Source organism: Canis lupus, chromosome 25 (genome assembly GCF_048164855.1).
Source record: "Canis lupus baileyi chromosome 25, mCanLup2.hap1, whole genome shotgun sequence".
Taxonomy (NCBI): domain Eukaryota; kingdom Metazoa; phylum Chordata; class Mammalia; order Carnivora; family Canidae; genus Canis; species Canis lupus.
The window spans coordinates 35,516,827-35,544,109 of NC_132862.1; the positions used below are offsets into that span (position 1 = coordinate 35,516,827).

Below are 27,283 nucleotides of genomic sequence, written 5' to 3' on the forward strand. Positions count from 1 at the left end.
ATCATATGGTTCTTGGTTTTTCTCTTGCTGATATGATGAATCACATTGATTGTTTTACGAGTGTTTGCACATCATCTTATACTCACTCTACTTTTCTACTTTCTCTTCCCCAGTGCCTGGAGGAAAACATCAGGTTCAACAAGCACACTTCTACTTTAGTCTTTTAGAGTACTTTCTTCATAAATTCATTTCAGCATTGTCCCAGGCTGGGTGAGAAAGAGTGCCTTTCAGGGTATAAGTGAGAGGGAAAAAAGAACTCAGAGAAAAAGAAAACAGCGAGAGGTATAGCCTTGTAACTCTGTCTGTATTTATATATTCACTCATATACATTAGTTCATTCATATATTCTTTCTTCATTCAGCAAATATGAGTCTTCAGTTAACACTGATCACTACTTTTTAAGAGATTAGTTCCCTACCCCGTATAATTTTCTAATTAAATTAAAATGGTATATAATTAAAAATATACTAAATGTGTATAAGCAAATTAAATGTACATTTAAACGTATAGTATTCTGATATATGACTATCAAGTGTTTAACATATATGTGTCATAGACTTTATTTTTAAGCTCTAATCAGAGATGATACAGAACTGATGGTCTAGGCATCCCTGGGTGGTGCAGAGGTTTAGCGCCTGCCTTTGGCCCAGGGCGCGATCCTGGAGACCCGGAATCGAATCCCACATCGGGCTCCCGGTGCATGGAGCCTGCTTCTCCCTCTGCCTATGTATCTGCCTCTCTCTCTCTCTCTCTCTCTCTGTGACTATCATAAATTAAAAAAAAAAAAAAAGGAAAAAAACAAACCACACACTCAGGGATTCCTGGCTGGCTCAGTCAGTGGGGCATGTGAGTTTTGATCTCAGGGTTGTGAATTCAAGCCCCATATGGGCATAGAGCTTATGTAAACAAAAAACAATAAAACACCACCAAAAAACCTATATCTTCTTGTTTATAAAATTCTTTTTTTTAATTTTTATTTATTTATGATAATCACAGAGAGAGAAAGAGAGAGAGGCAGAGACATAGGCAGAGGGAGAAGCAGGCTCCATGCACCGGAAGCCCGACGTGGGATTCGATCCCGGGTCTCCAGGATCGCGCCCTGGGCCAAAGGCAGGCGCCAAACCGCTGCGCCACCCAGGGATCCCTTGTTTATAAAATTCTTATTAAAATAACAATATGAGTGAATCACTCTTACCCATAAGAAAGAGATGAACTAAATAATAGCATATGGAATCAAATAAATCTAAAAAAATCCAGCTACAGCTTGATTAATTTAAACCTCGGTTGTATCAATCAGTTCCTAAATGAATTGAGTTTTCTTATCTCAGAAGTTAACTTTATTGGGGCATCTGGGTGGTTCAGTGGTTGAGCATCTGTCTTTGGCTCAGGTCGTGATCCCAGCATCCTGGGATGGAGTCCAGCATTGGGCTCCCCACAGAGAGCCTGATTCTCCCTCCGCCTTTGTCTCTTGCTCTCTCTGTGTGTCTCTCATGAATAAATAAATAAATAAATAAATAAATAAATAAATAAATAAATAAATCTTTTAAAAAGGCAAAAACAAAAACCCAGATATCTCTGTAAATGAAACTTGTACCTGTTTACTTGGTATCATTTAAGAATTAAAAGAAAAGAGCTTCTTCTAAAATCATTTAGCAATTTTGCATCACTAATGTGGTCATTATTATCTTTCATGCTATCATTTTGCACAAGTCCACATAATTTCTGAATTGTTTCTTTTCTTAAAAAATTTTATTTATTTATTTGAGAGGGAGATCGTGAGAGTGAGAGAGTGCAAGAACTGGGAGGAGGGGTGAGGGAGAAGGAGAAGCATAGTCTCCTGCTGAGCAGGGAGCCCAATGTGGGACTCAATCCTAGGACCTTGTGATCATGACCTGAGCCGAAGGTAGACACTTAACTGACTAAGCCACCCATGTACTCAAGGTAGTTGTGTTTCATTAGCAAATCACTTAAAATTGTTAGTTGATGTCCAGGAAACTAGTTTATAAAATGAAGAAAATGATCTAACTAAATCTAGGTAACATGACGGGCAGTATGAGAGACATGGGCTAATTACCATGCTGTTTATTGATTGCCTGCAATATGCCAGGCACTATTCTAGCCATTGAAGTTACATTGATGAATAAAACATGCAACAGTATTCTCCTCTTATAGATAATACACTCTAATGCAGGCATGATAGTGCTGGTGGGGATGACTGAGGACAAACCAAATATGCCAAGTAAATTACGTGGCACATTAGAAGAAGATAAATACTATGGAATATCGGGGAGTTTCTTACGTTAGCTATATCATAGGGACTTTTGTATATGAAAGTAAGAGGAAGAGGTTTCACTCTTTTAAATGGAATGGTCAGAGACAGCACCCTTGAGAAATGATTTTTGCACAGTATCTTGAATGAGCAAGCCCTGTGGATTACCTGATGGGAGAGCATCCTAGCAGTAGACACAGCTGTTGCAGACTCTGAGGTAGGAGTGTATTTAGCATGCTTGAAGGAATAGCAAGAGGGCCTGTGATGCTGGAGCAAAGTGAATAAGGAAGAAGAGACGTAGGTCAGAGAGACAATGATGGTGAGAGCGTGTAGGACATGAGAAAAGTCTAAGAACTTGGGATTTTTTATGGGGGCGATGTGAAGCTATTAGAGGGTTTTGAGCAGAGGAGTGACAAAAGCGGGCTTCCTGGTTTAGAGACTCCCTCTGTACATTCTGTTGAGATTAGATGGTGTGTATTCTTTTGGGGAGGGTTCAGGGAGTATATGGGGATACAGGAGCCTACCTCAGAATGTGTTGGGGTCATCCAGGTGAGATGTGGTGACTTGATGAAGATTGCTAGGGTTGGTGCTAGTATAAAGTGGCCAGATTCCACACTTCTTTCAAAGATGTGTGAGAGAGACCAATCAGGGATGCCTCCAAAGTTTTTGGTCCAGAAATTGTAACAATGATGCTGATATACTTATTCATGAGACACACACACACACACACACACACACATACACACAGGTAGAAATACAGGCAGAGAAAGAAGCAGGCTCCATGCAGGGAGCCCGACCTGGGACTCGATCCCAGGTCTCCAGGATCATGCCCTAGGCTGAAGGCGGCGCTAAACCCCTGATCCAAGAGGGCTGCCCGAATGATGCTGATATTGATGTTAAGAGGGCACATGTGGCATTCAGTTTTAGATATAATTTTCAGAAATTGATTAAACATTAGCTATATATGGATGTGTCAGTCACAAGGGCATTGTGATACGTTATTATGATGTTCAAGTGAGAGGTCTGTGTTGGGAATGCAGATGTTGCACACAGCAGTGCATAGACAGTGTGAAAAGTAAGAGAGTGGAAGTGATTCTTAGGAAATGAAAGGCCTGAGCCTTGGACACCTAAATGTTTAGATAATGATAAGATAAGATGAGGATAACCAGAAATCATTATTGAGAAAACTGCTTCAAGATACAGAAGAAAAACCATGAAGGAGCAGGTAGGGTAATGGAATCCCTTAAAAGAAGTACTACTGAAATAATAGCAGACTTTATTATTGTTTTTGTTTTTAAAAGATTTTATTTATTTATTTGACAGAGAGAGAGAGAGAGAGCGCACAAGCTGGGAGGGTCTGAGGGAGACAGAGAAGCAGGCTCCTAGCTGAGCAGGGAGCCCGATGTGGGACTCTATCCCAGGACCCTGGGATGATGACCTGAGCCAAAGGCAGACACTTAATCAACTGAGCAGCCCAGGCACCCCAATAGCAGACTTTAAAAAGTTGGCAAATTCTCACTGACAATTTTACTACCTGAAATTGTTACTTCCTATCAGTTACAGTCATAAAGGAAAACTAAGTAATATTTTTTCCTGTATATTGTAACCTCACTCCCAAATTTAAAATCCATGTACCTTATTCCTTCTGATTGCCCAGTTTCATAAAATTTTAATGATTTTTTTTTTTGGTGTGGAAGACATTAGGCTGAGGGGGAAATATGCACTCTGTTTTAAATGCATATAAGCATCTTCTATGCTCAAAGTGAGGCTAGTGTTGGAGATGTGCACTCTGTGCACATTAATATGAATCATAGGAAATTGAAAAAACTCTATGTGCAGTTACAGTGTGTCACATAATGAATTTATTATATTTGGTTACTTCCTAGATGTTTCAGGAGTCTTAGAAGAAGACTTTTTCAGTTTTAGAAGAAGAATTTTTCACATTTTGCATGTCTCACTCATGTATACATCCCAGTTTGTACTACCCTTTCTACTTCTTCCCTTTCTTCAATTGTCCATTGGCAACATTTCCATTAGTTTAGTTACAATTACTCTTTAATCTTACAACTATATGCCTCTCACTCACTGTATGTCCATTGAAATAACTGTATATATATTTTATTTTTTTAAAAATTTATTTATTTATGATAGACATAGAGAGAGAGAGAGAGAGAGAGAGAGAGGCAGAGACATAGGCGGAGGGAGAAGCAGGCTCCACGCTGGGAGCCCGACGTGGGACTCGATCCCGGGACTCCAGGATCACGCCCTGGGCCAAAGGCAGGCGCCAAACCTCTGAGCCACCCAGGGATCCCCCTGTATATATGTTTTAAATTTGTGATAAATTTTGCCTGATAAATGGCTTTGTAAAATAAATATATTCTCTGATGCAGGGATTTCCAACAGAGTTTATTGGATGTAAAATGTGGACACCTCAAGTCATCAGCTATTTTTACTGTTGATTGTAGTAAACACTTTCATTACATTTGTGAAAAGTTCACTGGCTCTGATTATTAAAAGTATTACTGACATCAAAATTTTAATATTTTCACTCTTCAACAGTTATTAGGGGAAAAAACTTGGAGTATTTACTCAAATTAGTCCACCATGCATGGTTTATTAAGGGTTATGATCTTTCAAACATTTCTCAGCAAGGGTAAAACACTGAAGTTTATAAATAGTAAAATTATGCACCCCAAAATAAGCTTATTGTTTAGAAATTTCAAGAGTCAATGTATCAGAGAATGGGAAATAAAGTCAATTTGATTGAGTGTAAGATTTTACATTTAAAAAATAATGAAATGATCTTGATATAAATAAATAGGAATTAATACGTTTACATTGTTTGAAATGATGAACAAATCCTCTTATTAACCCATCTTGTTTGCTATTCACCTAGTTCCCTTCTCAGAGGGAAATATGTAACTAGTTTAGATTGTATTCCAGAGATATTCTAGGGAAGTACAAGCATATGCGTGCTGTCTGCTAAACAAAATGTCACATAACTACAAACAGTGGTGCTTCTTCTTTACATTTTTGTTTAGAAACATATCCTGCAGTTTGTTCCATATCAGTACATAGGACCTGTATCACTGTTTGTAAGCAGCTGCCAATGCTGCACTAAATAGGTGGACCAAAAATTTATCTACTAGTTTTATTTCCAATGGATATTTAGGTTTGTCCCAGAATTTTAAACTGTAGAAAGATGCCTGAATGAATAGCACTTAATACATTATCATTTACCATATAGCATATGTGTAGGGTTAATCTCTAGCGGTGAAATTTCTGTGTCAAAAACTGCTGTACATCAGGACACCTGGGTGGCTCAGTCAGTTAAGCATCTGCCTTTGGCTCAGGTCATGATCCCAAGGTCCTGGGATTGAGCCCCACATTGGGGTACCTGTTCAGTGGTGAGCCTGCATTTCCCTTTCCCTCTGCCACTCCCCCTGCTTGTGCGCGCTCTCTCTCTCTGTCTCTCTTTCTCTCTGTCAAACTAAATAAATGATAGGCATTTATAAATGATAGGCAAATTAATAAAATGATTAATAGGCATGCAATATTTCAGTAGAGGTTGTACACCTATTATCTCCAGACAGTAGCATTAAAAAATTAAAAAAATTCCTGCTTCCTCACTTCTTTACCAGTGCAGTGTGTTACTGATCTGTTTGATTTTGCCAATAATATCTTCACCAATAAAAGTGGTTTTGTTCTGTCATTTAAATGTACAAATTCCTATTATTTGTGAGTCTCAGCACGTCTTTCTGGTATTTCTGTTATTTAAACTATCTGTCCATGTTTTTGTGATTAATATCACAAACCTAATTTTGAGCAAAAGAAGCCTGACACAAAATAGCTCATTCTTTTATTATTGCATTTATTTATAAGGTTGAACATTAGGGATGTTTAATCACTGCTATTAAAAACTAGGAGAAAAACTCCTGCTGTGTGGATTTCTTCCTAAAAGTAATAATGGGGAATGAATAGTATTTACCATGGTGCAGAGTTATCCTTGAGAAAACAACATCCAAGGGGCATTCTCCTGTGCTGATATTGGTGGGTGTAATAATCTGGGTGCTGGTTACATGGTTGGTATATTTATTCCTTCTGCTGTCATGACAAGTGTCATAACCTGAATGTCTTTGAACAACATACATTCATTTTTCATAGTTGTGGAGGCTATAAGTTTAAAATCAAGATGACAGGACTATGTTCCATTTGAGACTCTTTATTTTACTTGTTTGAGTAAATCCTTCCTTTCCTCTTCCTAGCTTCTGATGGTTGTTGGCAGTCCTTGGCATTTCTTGGTTTGTCTCTGTATCACTCTCATCTTTGCTTCTGTCATCACATGGCATTCTTCCTGTATGTCATTGATCAAATATCCCTCTTGTCATCAGGAGATTCATCATATTTGATTAGGTCCCTCCCTAACGGCCTCATTTTAGCTTAATTATATCTGTGGTGATTCTATTTCCAAAAAAGGCCATTATTACAGGTAGTGGGAATTACAATATCAAGATTTTATTGTTTTTTTTTAATATCAAGATTTTAATTTTTACTTTTGTTTCCTTTGCGTTTGGTGTCATTTCTGAAAAAAAAAAATGTTGCCAAGACCAATGCCAGGAGTTTTTCCTCTATGTTTTTTTCATAGAATTTTATGATTTCAGGTTTTATGTTTGTCTTTAATTCATCTTAAATTAATTTTTGTGAGTAATTTAATATAGGGTTCAATTTTATTATTCTGCATGTGGTTATCCAGTTTTCCCAATACCATTTTGAAGAGACTATCCTTTTTACAGTGAATTTTCTTGGCTTACTTGTTAATATTAGTTGTCTACATATGCATGCGTTTATTTTGGGGCTCTTGACTCTGTTCCATTTCTCTATTATTACGCCAGTACTATACTGTTTTAATTACTATAGCTTTGTAGTATAGTTTAAAATAAGGAATTGGGATGCCTATAGTTTTGTTCTTCATTCTCAGGGTTGCTTTTTCAATTCAAAGTCTTTTGTGGTTTCATACAGATTTTGTGATTGCCTTCTCCATTTCTGTGAATATTGCTATTGGACTTTGACAGTGATTGCATTGAATTTGTACATGGCTTTTTGTTTTTGTTGTTGTATGTTCCCTTCGTAACATACACATAAACTCCTATTAGGCTTTTGGCAGGTTTTTCAGCAAAAACTTTACAGCCTAGAAAAATAAAAGGGAGGATATATTCAAATACCTGACAGAAAAAATGCCAAACAAGAATAATCTAATTCATTCATCCATTCATTCATTCATGAGAGACCACACACACACAGAGGCAGAGACACAGGCAGAGGGAGAAGCAGGCTCCATGCAGGGTCCTGATGTGGGACTCGATCTGGGGACTCCCGCTGAGTGACCCAGGCATCCCAAACAAGAATAATCTAACTGGCAAATATATATATATATAATTTATAAAATTATATAAATATAGTATATATTTACATATATAAATTATAAGCCTACAGTCAGGCAAAATCATATAACACAAAGCCTCCATTATATTAAAGTGTTGAATATCTCATGTAATTTGTTAAATACTGTACTGAAAGTGAAAAGTGAAAAACAGAATGGTTGTATGGGTGCTGAGTAGTTGTAAGTACATAAGTTGTTTTGGGATCACATGGCTTTCTGAGAGGTGTGGCTCACTGCCACTGTCCAGCATCATGAGAGTATGGTTTAGCCTGGAAAAAGATGAAAAATCCAAATCAAAATATAGTTTCTACTGAATGTGCATCACTTTTCCATCACCATAAAGTCATTATAAAATCATTGTCATAGAATCATAAGTTCTCCCATCATAGGTCAACTTGTAATTTTTGTTCAGTCTATAGGATGGTACTGGCATAAAGACAGAAATATAGGCTGATGTTATAGAATACAGACCCCGGAAACAAACCTTTGTATTTTTGGTCAAATGATTTTTAACAAGAGTGCCAGGACTATCTGATGGAAGAAATGACAGTCTCTTCAACAAGAGATACTGGAAAAATTGGCTATTTACATACAAAAATAAAATCTGACCCTTAACTTATATCACATACAAAAGTAATTCAAAATGGATCAGAGCCTTAAATGAAAGACATGTCATCATAAAAATCTTAGGAGAAAACCAACGAGAAAATTTTCATGACATTAGATTTGTCAATGATTTTTTATATGTGACACTGAAGCGTAGAGTTAAATTAATGGACTAATCAAAACGGAAAAATTCTCTTCATTAAAAGATACCATCAACAGAATGAAAAGACAACTTAGAGAACTGAGAGGGTGGCAGGTTTATATCTGATATATAACCAGAATATAACGAAGTATTCCTACAACTCAACAAAAACAATGGAAATAAATATCCTGATTAAAAAATGGGCACAGAACTTGAAAGACAATAGTGTAATTGCTGGATTGTAAGGTAGTTCTAATTTTAACTTTTTGAGAAACCTTCATACTGTTTTCCACAGTGGCTGCACCAGTTTGCATTCCCACCAACACTACAAGAGGGTTCCCCTTTCTCTGCATTCTCCCTGACACCTGCCATTTATTGTGTTGATGATTTTAGACATTTTGACTGTGTGAGGTGATATCTAACTGTAGTTTTGATTTGTATTTTCCTGATGATGAGTGATGTTGAGCATCTCTTCACGCATCTGTTGGCTATCTTTATGACTTCTGTGGGAAATGTCTCTTCATGTCTTCTGTTCATTTTTTAACCAGATTGTTTGCTTTTTGAGTGTTGAGATTGATATATTGTTTATATATTTTGGATACTAATCCTTTATCAGATACATCATTTGCAAGTATCTCCTCATGTTCCATAGGCTGCCTTTTAGTTTTATTGATTGTTTCCTTTTCCGTGCAGAAACTTTTTATTTTGATAATTCCCAAATGTTTATTTTTTATTTTATTTACATTGCCTGAGGAGACATATCTAGGAAAAAGTTGCTATGGCCAATGTCAAAGAGGTTACTGCCTGTGTTCTTCTCAAGGATTTTGATGGTTTCCTGTATCACAGTTAGGTCTTTTATCATTTTGGATATATTTTTGTGTATGGTGTAAGAAAGTGATCCAGTATCATTTTTTTGCATGTTGCTATCCTGTTTTCCCAAAATCATTTGTTGAAGAGACTTTTTCCATATACTCTTTCCTGCTTTGTTGGAGATGAATTGACCATACAGTTGTGAGTTTATTTCTGGGTTTCTATTTTGTTCCATTAATTTGTATCTGTCTGTTTTTGTGCCAGTACTATACTGTCTTACTCACTACAATTTTGTAATATTATAGTTATAATGTTACAACCTAAAGTATAGAATTGTGATGCCTTCTGCTATTACTTTTTTTGACGGTTGCTTTGGCTATTTGGTTTTTCTCATTCCATACACATTTTAGGATTGTTTGTTCTGGCTCTGTGAAAAATATTGTTCACATTTTGTTGAGATTGCATTAAATCTGGGATTTAATTGCTTTGGGTAACATAGATTGCTTTGGGTAACATAGATGTTTTAACAATATTTTTCTTCCAATCTGTGGACGTGATGAAATGTTTATCCATTTTTTTGGATTGTCTTGAATTTATTTTTTTTTTAAGATTTTATTTATTTTTGAAAGAGAGAGAAAGAGAGAACGAGTGCTAGTGGGGGGAGAGATAAAGGGAAAGAGAGAGAAACTCAAGTAGACTGTGCTGAGTGTAGCATCTAACTCCTGACCGGATCTCAACCACACTAAGATCATGACCTAAGCTGAAACCAAGACTCAGATCCTGAACTTACTGAACCACCCAGGCACCCCCGTCTTGGGTTTCTTTAATCAGTGTTTTATACTTTCCAGAGCATAGATCTTCTACCTCTTTGGTTAAGTTTATTCCTAGATATGGTTTTGGATGCATCTGTAAATAGGATTGCTTTGATTGCTATTTCTGCCACTTCATTATTTGTGTATAGAAACACAACATATTTCTGTACAGTGAATTTCTATCCTGTGACTTTACTAAATTCTTGTATAAGTTCTAACAATTTTTTGGTGGAGTCTTTCAGGTTTTCTATATAGAGAGAATCATGTCATTTGCAAATAATTAAAGTTTGACTTCTTTCTTGCTGATTTAGAAGCCTTTTATTTCTTTTTGTTGTCTGATTGCTATGGCTAGGACTTCCAGTATTATGTTAAATAACAGTGGTGAGAGTGGACATTCCTGTCTTGTTCTTGACCATAGAAGAAAAACTCAAAGTTTATCCCCATTGAGGATAGTGTGAGCTGTGGATTTTCATATATGGTTTTTAGTATGCTGAGGTATATTCCCTCTCATCCTACTTTGTTGAGTTTTTATCATTAAAAGGTATTGTACTTTGTCAAATGCATTTTATACACACCATGAAAGGATCATAATGTTCTTATCCTTCCTTTGATTAATGTGGTATATCACACTGATATGTAAATATTGAACCCCTTTTGCAGCCCAGGATTAAGTCCCTCTTGACCTTGATGAATGATTCCTTTAATGTACTGTTGGATTTGATTTGCCCTATATTTTATTGGGAATTTTGTATCCATGTTCATCAATGATATGGACCTGGAGATATTTTCTTACTAGAGTCTTTTGTCTGGTTTTGGAATTAGGGTAATACTGGCCTTGTAGAATGAATTTGGATGTTTTTCTTTCACTTATATTTTTTAGAATAATTTGAGAAGGATTGGTATCAACTCTTATTTAATGTTTGATAGAATTTCAGTGTGAGGCCATTTGGCCCTAGACTTTTGTTTTTTGGGAGATTTTAGATTACTGATGCAATTTTCTTTCTGGTTATCTAAGTTTTCTATTTCTTCCTGTTTCAGTTTTGGTAGTTTATATGTTTCTAGCAATTTATTCCTTTTTTTCAGTTGTCCAATTTGTTGGTATATAGTTTTTCATAATATTCTCTTATAATTGTTTGCATTTCTGTGGTGTTGGTATTAATTCTCCTCACTCATTTGTTGCTTTTATTTATTTGGTTCCTTTCTCTTTTCATTTTGGTAGGTCTGGTTAGGCATTTATCAATTGTATTAATTTCTTCAAAGAAACAGTTCCTGGTTTCATTGATCTCTTCTACCTCCCCACCCCATGTCATTTATTTCTGCTCTGATCTTTATTGTTTCCTTCCTTTTGATTTGCTTTCAGTTTTGTTTGTTGTTCTTTTTCTAGCTTCTTTAGGTATAAGATTAGGTGGATTTTTGTTTTTGTTTTTTATTGGAGATTTTTCTTGCCTCTTGAGGTAGGCCTGTATTTACTATATACTTTCCTCTTAGGACTTCTTTTGCTGCATGCCAAAGGTTTTGGATAGTTGTATTTTCATTTTCTTCATTTCCATGTGCTTTTTAAGTTTCTCCTTTGATTTCTTGGCTGACTCATTATTCTTTAGTAACACGTTGTTTAACCTGCATGTATTTGTTACCTTTCCAAATTTTTCTTGTGGTTGACTTGAAGTTTCATAATATTGTGATTAGGAAGTATGCATGGTATTTTCTCAATCTTTTTGTACTTTTTTTAAAATAATAAATTTATTTTTTATTGGTGATCAATTTGCCAACATACAGAATAACACCCAGTGCTCATCCCGTCAAGTGCACCACTCAGTGCCTGCCACCCAGTCACCCCCACCCCCCGCCCTCCTCCCCTTCCACCACCCCTAGTTCATTTCCCAGAGTTAGGAGTCTCTCATGTTCTGTCTCCCTTTCTGATACTTCCTGCCCATTTCTTCTAATTCCCCTCTATTCCCTTTCACTATATTTATATTCCCCAAATGAATGAGAACATATAATGTTTGTCCTTCTCCGACTGACTTATTTCACTATTAATACCCTCCAGTTTCATCCACGTTGAAGCACATGGTAGGTATTTGTCGTTTCTAATGGCTGAGTAATATTCCATTGTATACGTAGACCACATCTTCTTTAACCACTCATCTTTCGATGGACACCAAGGCTCCTTCCACAGTTTGGCTATTGTGGACATTGCTGCTAGAAACATCAGGGTGCAGGTGTCCCGGCGTTTCATTGCATCTGTATCTTTGGGGTAAATCCCCAGCAGTGTAATTGCTGAGTCGTAGGGCAGATCTATTTTTAACTCTTTGAGGAACCTCCACACAGTTTTCCAGAGTGGCTGCACCAGTTCACATTCTCACCAACAGTGTAAGAGGGTTCCCCTTTCTCCACATCCTCTCCAACATTTGTGGTTTCCTACCTTGTTAATTTCCCCCATTCTCACTGGTGTGAGGTAGTTTCATCATGGTTTTGATTTGTATTTCCCTGATGGCAAGTGATGCAGAGCATTTTCTCATGTGCTTGTTGTCCGTGTCTATGTCTTCCTCTGTGAGATTTCTGTTCATGATTGGATTGTTTGTTTCTTTGGTGTTGAGTTTAATAAGTTCTTTATAGATCTTGGAAACTAGCCCATTATCTGATAGGTCATTTGCAAATATCTTCTCCCATTCTGTAGGTTGTCTTTTAGTTTTGTTGACTGTATCCTGTATACGAAGCTGCAAAAGCTTCGTATCTTGATGAAGTCCCAATAGTTCATTTTTGCTTTTGTTTCTCTTGCTTTCATGGATGTTTCTTGCAAGAAGTTACTATGGCCGAGTTCAAAAAGGGTGTTGCCTGTGTTCTCCTCTAGGATTTTGATGGAATCTTGTCTCACATTTAGATCTTTCATCCATTTTGAGTTTATCTTTGTGTATGGTGAAAGAGAGTGGTCTAGTTTCATTCTTCTGCATGTGGATGTCCAATTTTCCCAGCACCATTTATTGAAGAGACTGTCTTTCTTCCAGTGGATAGTCTTTCCTCCTTTATCAAATATTAGTTGACCATAAAGTCGAGGGGCCAGCCACTTCTGGTTCTCTATTCTGTTCCATTGATCTATGTGTCTGTTTTTGTGCCAGTACCACACTGTCTTGATGACCACAGCTTTGTAGTACAACCTGAAATCTGGCATTGTGATGCCCCCAGATATGGTTCTCTTTTTTAAAATTCTCCTGGCTATTTGGGGTCTTTTCTGATTCCACACAAATCTTAAAATAATTTGTTCTAACTCTCTGAAGAAAGTCCATGGTATTTTGATAGGGATTGCATTAAACGTGTAAATTGCCCTGGGTAACATTGACATTTTCACGATATTAATTGCCAATCCATGAGCATGGAATATTTTTCCATCTCTTTGTGTCTTCCTCAATTTCTTTCAGAAGTGTTCTCTAGTTTTTAGGGTATAGATCCTTTACCTCTTTGGTGAGGTTTATTCCTAGGTATCTTATGCTTTTGGGTGCAATTGTAAATGGGATTGACTCCTTAATTTCTCTTTCTTCAGTCTCATTATTAGTGTATAGAAATGCCACTGATTTCTGGGCATTGATTTTGTATTTTGCCATGCTACCAAATTGCTGTATGAGTTCTAGCAATCTTGGGATGGAGGCTTTTGGGTTTTCTAAGTAGAGTATCGTGTCATCGGTGAAGAGGGAGAGTTTGACTTCTTCTTTGCCAATTTGAATGCCTTTAATGTCTTTTTGTTGTCTGATTGCTGAGGCTAGGACTTCCAGTACTATGTTGAACAGCAGTGGTGAGAGTGGACATCCCTGTCTTGTTCCTGATCTTAGGGGAAAGGCTCCCAGTGCTTCCCCATTGAGAATGAAATTCGCTGTGGGCTTTTCATAGATGGCTTTTAAGATGTTGAGGAATGTTCCCTCTTCCCTACACTCTGAAGAGTTTTGATCAGAAATGGATGCTGTATTTTGTCAAATGCTTTCTCTGCATCTAATGAGAGGATCATATGGTTCTTGGTTTTTCTCTTGCTGATATGATGAATCACATTGATTGTTTTACGAGTGTTGAACCAGCCTTGTGTCCCGGGAATAAATCCTACTTGGTCATGGTGAATAATTTTCTTAATGTACTGTTGGATCCTATTGGCCAGTATCTTGTTGAGAATTTTTGCATCCATGTTCATCAGGGATATTGGTCTATAATTCTCCTTTTTGGTGGGGTCTTTGTCTCATTTTGGAATTAAGGTGATGATGGCCTCATAGAACGAGTTTGGAAGTACTCCAACTCTTTCTATCTTTCCAAACAGTTTTAGTAGAATAGGTATGGTTTCTTCTTTAAACGTTTGATAGAATTCCCCTGGGAAGTCATCTGGCCCTGGACTTTTGTGTCTTGGGAGGTTTTTGATGACTGCTTCAATTTCCTTCCTGGTTATTGGCCTGTTCAGGTTTTCTATTTCTTCTTGTTCCAGTTTTGGTAGTTTGTGGCTTTCCAGGAATGCGTCCATTTCTTCTAGATTGCCTAATTTATTGGCGTATAGCTGTTCATAATATGTTTTTAAAATCATTTGTATTTCCTTGGTGTTGGTAGTGATCTCTCCTTTCTCATTCATGATTTTATTAATTTGAGTCTTCTCTCTCTTCTTTTTAATAAGGCTGGCTAATGGTTTATCTATCTTATTAATTCTGTCAAAGAACCAACTCCTGGTTCTGTTGATCTGTTCCACAGTTCCTCTGGTCTCGATTTCGTTGAGTTCTGTTCGAATCTTTATTAACTCTCTTCTTCTCCTGGGTGTAGTATCTATTTGCTGTTTTTTTCTCTAGTTCCTTTATGTGTAAGGTTAGCTTTTGTATTTGAGTTCTTTCCAGTTTTTGAATGGATGCTTGTATTGCGATGTATTTCCCCCTTAGGACTGCTTTTGCTGCATCCCAAAGATTTTGAATGGTTGTATCTTCATTCTCATTAATGAATGAGAATTCCATGAATCTTTTTAATTCTTCCTTAATTTCCTGGTTGACCCTTTCATCTTTTAGCAGGATGGTCCTTAACTTCCACGTGTTTGAGGTCCTTCCAAACTTCTTGATGTGATTTAGTTCTAATTTCAAGGCATTATGGTCTGAGAATATGCAGGGGACGATCCCAATCTTTGGGTATCGGTTCAGACCCGATTTGTGACCCAGTATGTGGTCTATCTGGAGAAAGTTCCATGTGCACTTGAGAAGAATGTGTATTCAGTTGAGTTTGGATGTAAAGTTCTGTAGATATCTGTGAAATCCATCTGGTCCAGTGTATCATTTAAAGCCCTCGTTTCTTTGGAGATGTTGTGCTTAGAAGACCTATCGAGTATAGAAAGAGCTAGATTGAAGTCACCAAGTATAAGTGTATTGTTATCTAAGTATTTCTTCACTTTGGTTAATAATTGAATTATATATTTGGCAGCTCCCACATTCGGGGCATATATATTGAGGATTGTTAAGTCCTCTTATTGGATAGATCCTTTAATTATGATATAGTGTCCCTCTTCATCTCTCACTACAGTCTTTGGGATAAATTTTAGTTTATCTGATATAAGGATGGCTACCCCTGCTTTCTTTTGAGGACCATTTGAATGGTAAATGGTTCTCCAACCTTTTATTTTCAGGCTGTAGGTGTCCTTCTATCTAAAATGAGTCTCTTGTAGACAGCAAATAGATGGGTCCTGCTTTTTTTATCCAGTCTGACACCCTGCGCCTTTTGATGGGGTCATTAAGTCCGTTCACGTTCAGAGTTACTATTGAGAGATATGAGTTTAGTGTCATCATGATATCTATTCAGTCCTTGTTTTTGTGGATTGTTTCTCTGAACTTCTTCTTAAATGGGAATTTTAAGAGTCCCCCTTAAAATTTCTTGCAGAGCTGTTTTGGAGGTCACATATTCTTTCAGTTGCTGCCTGTCTTGGAAGCTCTTTATCTCTTCTTCCATTTTGAATGAGAGCCTTGCTGGATATAGTATTCTTGGTTGCATGTTCTTCTCATTTAGGACCCTGAATATATCCTGCCAGCCCTTTCTGCCCTGCCAGGTCTCTGTGGAGAGGTCTGCTGTTACCCTAATACTCCTCCCCATAAAAGTCAGGGATTTCTTGTCTCCTGCTGCTTTAAGGATCTTCTCTTTATCTTTGGAATTTGGAAGCTTCACTATTAGATGTCGAGATGTTGAACGGTTTTTATTGATTTTAGGGAGGGGAATCTCTCTATTTCCTAGATCTGAATGTCTGTTTCCCTTCCCAGATTAGGAAAGTTTTCAGCTAGAATTTGTTCAAATACATATTCTGGCCCTCTGTCCCTTTCGGTGCCTCGGGAACACCAATTAAACGTAGGTTTTTCTTCCTCCGGCTGTCGTTTATTTCCCTTAATCTATCTTCATGGTCTTTTAATTGTTTGTCTCTTTTTTCATCAGTTTCCCTCTTTGCTATCAACTTGTCTTCTATGTCACTCACTCGTTCTTCCACCTCGTTAACCCTCATCGTTAGGACTTCTAGTTTGGCTTGCATCTCATTCAATTGATTTTTAATTTCTGCATGATTAGCTCTAAATTCTGCAGTCATGAAGTCTCTTGAGTCCTTTATGCTTTTTTCTAGAGCCACCAGTAGCTGTATAATAGTGCTTCAGAATTGGCTTTCTGACATTGAATTGTAATCCAGATTTTGTAACTCTGTGGGAGAGAGGACTGTTCCTGATTCTTTCTTTTGAGGTGAGGTTTTCCTTCTAGTCATTTTGCTCAGTGCAGAGTGGCCAAAAGCAAGTTGTATTGGGAAAAGGGGAAAAAGAGAGGAGATAAAGAAGGAAAGAAAAGAGAAAGAGGAAAGAAAAGGAAGAAAAAAAATAAAAAAAAGAAGAAAAAGAAAGAAAGGACAAAAAGGGGTGGGGGAAGGAAACAAAAAAGCAAAACAAAACAAAACAAAACAACAACAACAAAAAAAAAAAAAAGAAAAAAGAACCACGGGGGAGTATCTTCTGATTCTGTGTACTTTAAGTCCCTTGACTTCCCCTGGAACTTGTCCGTCTAGCTGGTGTTCTGGGGGAGGGGCCTGTTGTGCTGATTCTCAGTTGTGAGCACTTGGGGGAGCTGCTGTGCCCCTGCCTGGTGCAAGGCTCAGTGGGGGTTGTTTACCCGGTGGCCCCAGGAGCAACAGCCCCAGTGGCGGGGCCAGCTCTGGAACCATGGAGTCAGCTCCTGCAGTAGCTCCGGAGCTCTCCGTCTGCAGGGCCTGGAGGCTCCGGGCGGGGCCGCTGATCTGCTCAGCTCGGGGCAGGAGCGTCCTTGCTGTCCTGGGCCCTCCCGGCCTCTGCTTGTCCCGGGGGGAGGCCGGATCCTGTGTTGTGTCCCGGCGCCCTGTGCTCCGGGGCCTGCGCTGTTGGATTCGCGCTCCCGGCCGCAGCCCCCTCTGCGGATCCGCCGCCCGAGTCCCCGAGCTGCTCCCGCCCCGCAGCCCCCTCCGCGGAGCCGCCCCCGAGCCCCCCGAGCTGCTCCCGCCCCCGAGCCCCCCCGAGCTGCTCCCGCCCCGCAGCCCCCTCCGCGGAGCCGCCCCCGAGCCCCCCGAGCTGCTCCGGGTCCCGCCGTGCGCGCTGCAGCCCTTAGGGAGCTCGGCGCACTCTCCCGGGGAGCAGGTGTCTGTTAGTGTCCCCGGGAGCCCGAGGGCATCCCCGCCCTCCTGGGTCCTGCTCCACCTCCCTGCGAGCCCCTTTCCCCCGGGAAGGTCGGTGCAGCTCCTGCGTCTCCAGGACGGGGCTCTCCTGTCCTGGGGACACTCGCCCTGGCCTCAGCCCGGCTCCTCGCGGGGCCCCTCCCCCTTGGAGGCCTTTTGTTTCTTTATTTCTTTTTTCCCATCTTCCTACCTTGATAGAAGCGTGAACTCTTCTCACTGTAGCATTCCAGGTGTTCTCTCTTTAATTCTCAGGCCGAATTCATAGATTTTCAGGATAATTTGAAGGTTTTCTAGGTAATTTGGTGGAGACAGGTGATTTGGAGACCCTACTCTTCTGCCATCCTGCCCCTCCTCCTCTATTATTGAATTTTTATTAGTGAGTTCCTTTATGTTTGTTATTAATTGTTTTATATATTTGGGTGCTCCCTTTGGGAGCATAGATATTTACAATTGATAAGCCTTTTTTAAAATATTTTACTTGAGAGAGAGAGAGAGCAAGAATGAGTGGAAGGGGGGCAGAGGGCGAAGGACAAACTCCCTACTTAATGGGAAGCCCTCACGGAGCTCAATCTCAGGACCCTAAAATCACCAACTGAGCTGAAGTCAGATGCTTAACTGACTGAGCTACCCAGGTGCCCCAAGATCTTCTTGATTAATAGTCCCTTTTAGTATGATATTATGCCCTTCCCCATCTCTTGTTACAATCTTTGGGTTAAATCTAGATTGTCTTATATAAGTATTGCTACTCTGGCTTTATTTGAACATCTCTTTGCATGATAGATATTTCTCTGTGGCCTCACTTTCAATCAGCAGGTGTCCTTAGGTCTAAAATGAGTCTCTTGTAGACAGCACATAGATGGATTTTGGTTTTTTTTTAGCCATTCTAATGCCCTATGGCTTCTGATTGGAGCACTTATTCCATTTACACTTAGAGAATTATTGATAGATATGTATTTAGTGGCATTTTATTACTTGTTTTGTCATTGTTTCTTGAGTTTTTCTCTGTCGCTTTCTTGCCTTTGTTGCTTTTGGTCTTTCCTTTCCACTCAAACAGTCTCCTTTAATATTTCTTGCAGGGCTGGTTTAGTGGTCACAAGCTTCTTTAGCTTTTGCTTATCTAAGAAACTCTACCTCTCCTTCTATTCTGAATGACAGCCCTGCTGATAGAGTATTCTTGGATGCAGATTGTTCCCATTAAGCCCCTTGAATATATCATGCCACTCCCTCTGGCTTGCCAAATTTCTATTGAGACATCATCTGCAGCTAGTGTTATGGTTCTTCCCTTGTAAGTAAGGGACTTCTTTTGTCTTGCTGTTTTCAGGATTTTTTTTATTGCTATATTTTGCATATTTAATTATAATATGTCTTGGTATTAGCGTGCTTTTGTTGATTTTGATGGAAGTTCTCTGTACCTCCTGGATCTAGATGTCTGTTTCCTCTCCAGATTAGGGAACTTTTCAGCTATTATTTCCTCAAATAAAATTTCTGCCCCTTTTCTCTCTCTTCTTCTACTGAGAATCCCATATTAGTTATTATGTTTGATGGAGTCATAGAGTTTACTACATCCATTCTCATGTTCCATAATTATTCTTTTTTTCAGTTTCATTAATTTCCATTATTTTATTTTTTATACCCCTTATCCATTCCTTCGGTTCTCCTACCCTTGTGTTCATTGCATCTTGTATGTTTCAAATCTCAATTATTGCATTTTTCATTTCTGAAGGATCATTTTTTAACCTTTTATCTCTTCAATAAGGGACTCCTTGAGGTCTTCCATTTTTTCCTCAAGTCCAGTGAGTATCTTTATGATTGTGGCTTTAAATTCTCCATCAGGCATATTACTATGTGTGTTTTTTATTTTTAATAAAAATTTTTTTTATTAATCAGGCATATTTTTAATCAGGCATATTACTATGTGTGTTTTTTTATTACATCTCTGGCCACGACCTTTCCTTGTTGTTTCCCTTGGGACAAATTCTACCATGTTGGGATTTTCTCTAAGTCTCTGTCTTCTTCTCTGTGTTAGAAAAGCCTGTTATGATTTCTGCCCCTGAGAGTACCAGCTTTATAAAGAGGAGGTCATATAATGTCTAGGGCCTGGCACTGCGGGAATTGTCTTTGGTGTGTGCTATGTGCACTCTACTGGTCTGTTCTGGCTCTTCTATCCTTCGGGCCAGGCATCTCTAAAGGCTCATCTTGCTGGCTCTGGGCAGTGTTTGGTTCTTGGCCACACCAAGTATGCTCTGGTCTGCTTGTTAAATGAGACCTGATGCTATTTTCACTAGAACTGAAGCTGTGTAGAATTCTTTGGTTGGGAGACATGATGTGGGCAGGTGTCTCTACTGGTCTTCTGGGGAAGAGGCCCACTGCACTGGGACTGAAACAAACACAGCTGAGAAGGGCCATACTGCCAGAGCACAAGGGTGTGTGAATTGGTGTAGGGAGGTTAGGTGGCCTGTGCCAGTGCTCTGTTATTTATTGCAGGTGGTTCTGTGCTTATGCTGAGGGGAGGGGTAGGAAATGGCCACCAACTCCTTTGTCCCCAAAGAGGGGTTTCCATGCTTGCTGGTGTCAGGGAAGTACTCCAAGCAAAATGAATAATCTCTCCCTGTGCATCCCAGGCATTTTTCAGATTGCAGTATTCATACTGTCTACCCCAGATTGTTTGTCTGCCTTCTCTCCAAGAGCAGTGAGCCCTCTCGGCTTTATACTAGCTGAGACTGCTGACTTTTAAAATTCTTGGCTTTAGGGACCTGGGCAGGAGCATGCTGGTCTTCTTGGGGAGAGTCTCAGAGTGCTGGGATTGAGGGAGGTTTGACTGAGAAGGCCAGTTGTGCCAGAGTGCACTGGCTAGGCAGGTAGTGTCTGGGTTTGCCATCCTCCATGGGTGACTTTGTGCCTATGGTGAGGGGCAGAGTGGCAAAATGATGCCCATCACCTCTTTTGTCCCAGTAAGGGTAACTCTGCAAATGTCACCTCTTTCAGATATGCTCCAAGAAGAGTGAATAGTCTCTCTCTGTGTGCCTTAGGAGATCCTCAGATCAAACCATCTGCCCAGGGGTTGCTTTCCTGCTTCCCCAGGAGCAGGGAGTGCCCTTGGTGCTCTATCCAAGGTGCTTTATCCAAGGTGCTCTAGCCAAGCCATTGTCTGCTAAAACTCTAGTCTTCAGGTCCTACTTTTTTGCAAAAACGCATGAAAATCAGCCCCTCACATTTTTCCTGTCAATGACATTGGGGAAATATACTCATGCTTTGGATAAGTGTTCTCCTTGTACTTTCCTCTCTGAGCATCTCCCTTTCACATTTCTCCATGACCAGGGCTCTCTCCCCTCTGCAGCTCCTATGATCCGTTTCTTCCTCAAACCATGTTTCTTCATTTCCTACCTACCTCAATGTGGATTCCTCTCTCTCTCTAGTTGTGGAGTTTGTTCTGTCAGTCAGATCAATTTCTTGGGTATTTAGAATGATTTGATAGTTATCTAGGTGTTTTTGACAGATGAAATGAACCTAGAGTCTTCCTATCATGCCACCATCTTAGCTCCCTCTGGCTATCTTCTGATTTAAATCTCAACTGATAATGAAGTCAGTACCTTTCATATTTTTAGGTAATTTGAAAATTTAGAAAGGTCTGTTTTACATTGCTTCCTCTTCCAAACTAACATTAAACATAGGTTACTAGAAAACAGGCAAGTCTACTTTGACATTTCCTGCAAAAACATAACTATTATTCATAATTTTTCAAGATAGGATATATGATGGGGAAATTGCAAAAATCAAAAGTATGAGAGGAAACAGCACTTTTTAAAATGATACTCTGTTTCTGCTGACAGCTTTACTGAAATAAAGATTATTCTTGAAACTAAGGTAAGAAAAATACCAATAGTTATGGTGATAGGAGAAGGCAAATCAGAGCTTAAGTCTTTAGCTACTAAAGGCAAAAGTGTAACAGAAATGCTCCCAAATAATTTGAGATTTAATGTACCAATTTATGTTATTGATCAAAAATTACACATGAAAATGTAAAGTAAACTGTCTCCTTTTATAATTTTCACTTCTGTTTACACAAGCTTTTATTAGTTTTCAAAGTAAATCACTTGTCCCTGTTCCTTGCCGTGTAATGTAACCAAGAATTTTGGACTCCTGATTTCTTCACACTCACTTAACTTTTATCAATTTTATTATAAAAATAAGTGAAAATAATATATAAGAAAAGCATAATATAAAAAATTAAAAATAAAACCAATTTTCTTTTTGACCTTTGCTTTTGGAATATTCAAAATTTTATACACTTTAGTTGCTTTATTATAAACTTCACATTAGTTTAGTTGGGTCAGCTGTCATTCTGCTCTATTCTGTTTACCTATGTTATCACGAACACTTCTGTCTCTCTCCTTGGTTTGTTTACTTATTATTTCATCTTCAGGTTAAACTGTGGTTTCTACTACTTTAAATCTTTTCATTCAATATCATTATAGTGTTTATTTTTCTTTGACACAGGCTAGGCTTGGTGAATGTAAAAATAGTGAATACAACTGATATTTTATTGAAACCTTATATGATAAATAAAAGTTGAAGTAGAAAAGAAGTATAGGAAACATTTTAAGAAACACTAAAAATACACTGACATTGGTTATAAAAGTGTGTGGGTGATTTAAAGACAGAAAGATTTTTGCATATAATGTCTCTATAACTAACTAATTAGTAATAGCCTCATTTCTCAAAATAGTTAGAAAATTAAAAATCAATCCTAAAAACAAGAGTCATATGCCCAAAGTATTATTGTTTTTACTTGCTCTAAATATTATTGATGAAATATTTAAAGCTATATATTTCATAGGTTTTCTACAACCTGTTACATCTATTTTAGTTATGATAAACCTGGCATCTTATTAAAAATGCCCTAACAACTAAAATCACTAATAAGTATTTTTCATTGATGCTCTGCCCCAAGTTCTTAAGGATATATACGTATTGATTGACCTGTTAACATTAAAAATGATAAACACAATCTAGGCAACTTTTAAAAAGATCAGAGGCAATATATTCCTGTAAATGTATGCTAACCCTGAGAGTCAATTTTCCACTTGGTTTCTAAGCTATACAAATGTTATTCAATACCTCCTAAAAGATTCTGATCCTAAAGTTCAATCTCCCAGCTAACTCATTTGCATGGTAGGTATTTTGAATGCTGCTGGAGAGGAGGGGACTTCCAAAGTCAGTCACTTCACTCAGCTGCTGCTTCAGAAGCAGACAAGTATGAACTACAGTCAGGTGTTAATGCTCCACATCCCAGAAGACAGTGCTGCCCTGAGAGTTTACAAGTCCATACTATTTATCCTCTAAAACACATGCTCACAGTCAGTTTTCTGGTTTAGTCATCCTTTACCAGAAAGATATATAGTATTTAGTAGCAAAAAAAAAAAAAAGAATTATCAAATATATTTCTGTTAAATGATATATTTTGGTATTGGGGAATTTGACATAAGGCATAGAGAGCGATGTGCAGCTGCCATGCAGAGTAATTCCACTCAGGAGCCTGGAACATCATAGTTCATAGGCATGGCTAAAGACCATGTTTAACCTTGAGAGAAAGCCCTGCTGCATGCAGAATTTGCAGAATGCTTTCTCTCTTTATGTCAGAAACCTACTTCCTGAAACAGTTAGTTAGATCTTAGCAAAGAAAAAGTGTGATCCAAAGGCAAACGTACAAGAGAAAAAGCTAGAGACTCTCAATGTGCTACTGCCATTATTTAGAAGAGGATAAGATAATTGTGCTTTGGGAGTGATGGAAAAGGCAGCTCAAACCACGAAAGAGTGTTTTGAAAAGACTTCGCCTGGTGTCGCTGACATAGAGTTGAATTTCAGTTCTTATTACTATGTATTTCTAAGAAGTATTTTAAAGCAGTAGAGCACTGGGCCCTTGAGGATCACAGATCAATGTGGTAGATGTGAAAAACAAAGCAAAACTGCTTTTGTTCCAGTCTGACACTGACTTCTAGGGTTACATAGGGCTTTAGAGCTGCTCACTGAATTAAACATTTTAAAACATGCTCTGATAGAACTAACAGAACAGATTACTTTGATTTTGAAGCTTTAAAAGGGCTATAGGGAAACCTATTCCAAATTTTAATTGTGTCTCTGTTTCTGTCTTAATTTTATTATTTAAAGAGTTACTTTCTTCAGGCAATTTGAAGAGAACACAGGAAATAAGTAGAAATGTGGTTTTCTTCAAATTATCTCAACTTTTATGTATTTAGATTTAATGTGATATATTAAACAATCTGGATATTCTTAGGATGTTTGTTAAAAATAGAGGCTAAAATGTGTACACATGTTGACATTCTCTTATTTTTACTGTATATATGTAGCAGTTGCTATCTAACTGTCACTCCATAAAAAGAAATCATGAATCACATTAGGTAGAATATGCATATTACCCTTTTTATTTTTATAATTTTTCAGTTTTATTGTTAAGTATTTCCTAATCTCATGAGATTTTGAGAAGGATTTTTTTTTTCAAGATTCAAGGTAACTGAATCTCAAGGTAACTGGGCTAAAGCCAGAAATGTTTCAGAAATGTGTATAAAATTTAGCATTTGAGTTCTCAATGACTCTTGTCTACACAGTAGAGTGCAGGACTTAATGAGATACTGACACCAGTGGAAGCTGTGTGTGGGATATCTAATGTCACATGATCATTGTCTATCTTTCTTCTGACATGATCTCTCTGAGAGTCAAACATATCAGCAAGTACGTCCTAGAGTCAAAGCAGAGGTGAAAGGTCTGCAGAACCAGGACATTGTAGCGGTATTCCTGACCAAGCTATTTCTCCAGCTGGTGAAATCCCAAGGCACAGATGCAGGTATTGCAGCCAGGGAGCTTGTGTGACCCATGCCTGTGCTGTTCCATTGAGGAGCAAAGAGGGATAAAGTAGAATTTGCTACAGGAAAGCTATATACAAAGTTGGGGGTGGGGTAGGAATGTTGCAGAAAATAACTGACTTTGGGATCTGTGTTAATTCATACCAAATGCTAACTTTATTCTACAAGTGAAGACAGGAATGGATCAGAATGGGAGTGGGTCAAAATATTTCCTATGCAGAATATGATTTCTTTAATCTTTAAATATTTTAAGGGATACTTAATTCTTTTTTAGACAACATAAGTCTGTGTTTTTTTCCACCTTATCTCTATGGGTGCTACCTAACCAGTTAGCAATTAATTATCCAAAGGCTAAATTCTCTTATCTTTCAGTTAAATGTAATACAAAAGTTTGATGCCTTGAGAATAAGATTATTTTCTATCAAAGTAAATCTAGTTTTATATTTGCAAATTTCTTTTCTTGTTAGTTTGTTATACAGATATGCAGTTAAAATACAACTAAACAGAAACTGGCTACCTAGGAAAACATGACCTCGAGACAAAATTTACCTTATGATTTGGCACTTTGGCAGAGAGAATATTTATTAAAAACAAATGGCAGTGTCTTTACATATTAGATATGTATTAGGTGATGGTTCAAATCAAGTTTCGTGAAGTTATAAAGCAATTAAATGATGAAATATTAGATATTTTTAAAACTCAAGAATCAAATCTATTTAGGAAGAACAGTTATATAGTCTTTCTACACTTAACAAAAATTTCTTTTGGGAAAAATGCTTTCTCTTCTTTAATCGCTACATATTTATATTTTAGTGGAGAGAATTTATTAAGTATTTTTTGGAAAGTATTGTTTATATAAGTTAAGTGTAAGTGAAGGATCATTATTTGGATAAACATATATAAGCTATATATATAATATACATACTTTAACTAAATATATATTTATATATATTACTTGTTTTGGAGACTGTTTTCTTCCATCTACAAATAGAAAAGAGATCACCACTGCACAGCATTGTTGTTAGAATGACAAGTCATTCCTCCCTCATTTAATATTACTTCCTAAACTCCCTTTCCTTGAACCCCATGATTTCCACATTTTTCTCACACTCTGAAATGGAGTCATGACCCAGTGACTATGAAGTTCATGTGAATGAATGAATGGGGTCTGACAACAATGTGGTGGGTACGGTGTTTGTCAAATTTGCGTGTGTATTACTAAAGAGGGAGTGACTCTTTTTGTTGTCAAAATACTGCCCTTTTGAGCATAAAACAGACACTAAGTGATCAAACATAATTTTTCAAAAGATGGTATAAATCTAGATTTTTAGATGAGTTTGGAATATAATATACATTTTAAAATTTTGGCAATGAATTCAATTATTTTAAAAAACAGTGAAAGTTAGCATATCATGTCCATAAACAGTAATGGACCTTTATTTAATAGTGTAGGATCATTGTTGTAAGGCATTACAAAGAGAAGTTGAAAACAATTTTCTTCCTAATATTCCGAGATATTTACTTAAATTTGCTATTTTAGATTATCATGTTTATCATGCTTAGCATTTATTTAGCTGTCCTTGATACTTTATGATGAATATTTTTATGCCTTATGAACATTGCATAGGATTTGAACTGTGTTCTTTGCCTGCAGACTTCAAAAGTGAGTGAAGACAGACTGGTATATGCAAAGCTGAAATTACCCTATTCAAGGAAACAGGACAAAAGACATCCAGTGGGTAAAAGGAGAGGTAAAGGTTTTTTCAGGTTGTTTTCTTGTTTTCTGAAAACATTATGAAGTCAGATAAGAAAAAGTGAAATCATGATAATCATGTCTATATGTATTTGATATTTTATGTCTGGCTCTTTATATATCAATGGATATATTAAAGGTAAGATTTATTATCACAGTGAATAGTGACATTCATTTTAAATTCTAGAATGAATTTCCATTTCGTTCTAATTCCAGGGGTTTTGCTATGCTCAATATTTACTCTATATTTTGCTTTCTGATTTGTACAGAATTTCCATGGCATATGGTTGCATTAATCCTAGGAGTTATATGTTTTTTCCTCCTGCTGGCAATCACAGTCTTAGGATCTATGTGTGAGTATTGGGCATACACAGTTCTTATAAGAAAAATGAGCCAAAATGATAAATGAGATGTTATAAAAACTGAATTTCTTCAGAGCCTTTGTAAATCACAAAGTCCTATAGAAATGTTAATAATCATGATGGTATCAATGATAATATTGATGATGATGATTTTTATTATTTTGCTAACACTTATTTTTTATGCTACACAAATTAGGGTATATAATAGTTGTAATGGCACAAAATTTGGCTGAAATGTACAGTGAGGCTTACATATATATATTCAACCTTATATTTTATATAGAACGAGGTTTTCCATATAATCAGAGAATTGGAAAAATTTTTATTTGAATACTACACCCTTTTTAAAAAAGATTTTATTTTATTTATTTATTTGAAAGAGAGTGAGAGAGAGAGAGCACAAGCTGGGGGAGAGGCAGAGGGAGAAGCAGATTTCCTACTGAGCAGGGAGCCTGATGTGGGGCTTGATCCCCAGGACCCTGGGATCATGACCTTAGACAAAGGCAGACACTTAACTATCTGAGCCACCCAGTTGC

At 37.6% G+C, this 27,283-nt stretch overlaps 1 protein-coding gene across 3 annotated transcripts in view; it reads left to right on the plus strand.

Moving 5' to 3' along the window:
- The first annotated feature begins 3,344 nt into the window (after window positions 1–3,344).
- LOC140617498 (C-type lectin domain family 9 member A-like) overlaps window positions 3,345–27,283 on the plus strand; it is a 42,702-nt gene continuing 18,763 nt past the window's right edge. Inside the window, exons 1-4 of one of the 3 annotated variants that reach the window (XM_072799023.1) lie at window positions 16,264–16,418; window positions 21,582–21,615; window positions 26,287–26,383; window positions 26,655–26,738. In XM_072799023.1, coding sequence (XP_072655124.1) covers window positions 26,669–26,738 — 70 coding nt within the window. In that variant the 5' untranslated portion in view covers window positions 16,264–16,418; window positions 21,582–21,615; window positions 26,287–26,383; window positions 26,655–26,668. Of the gene's footprint in view, window positions 3,495–16,263; window positions 16,419–21,581; window positions 21,616–21,652; window positions 24,614–26,286; window positions 26,384–26,654; window positions 26,739–27,283 lie in introns of those variants that run through there. The other 2 variants (XM_072799021.1, XM_072799022.1) reach the window with 2 other exon arrangements.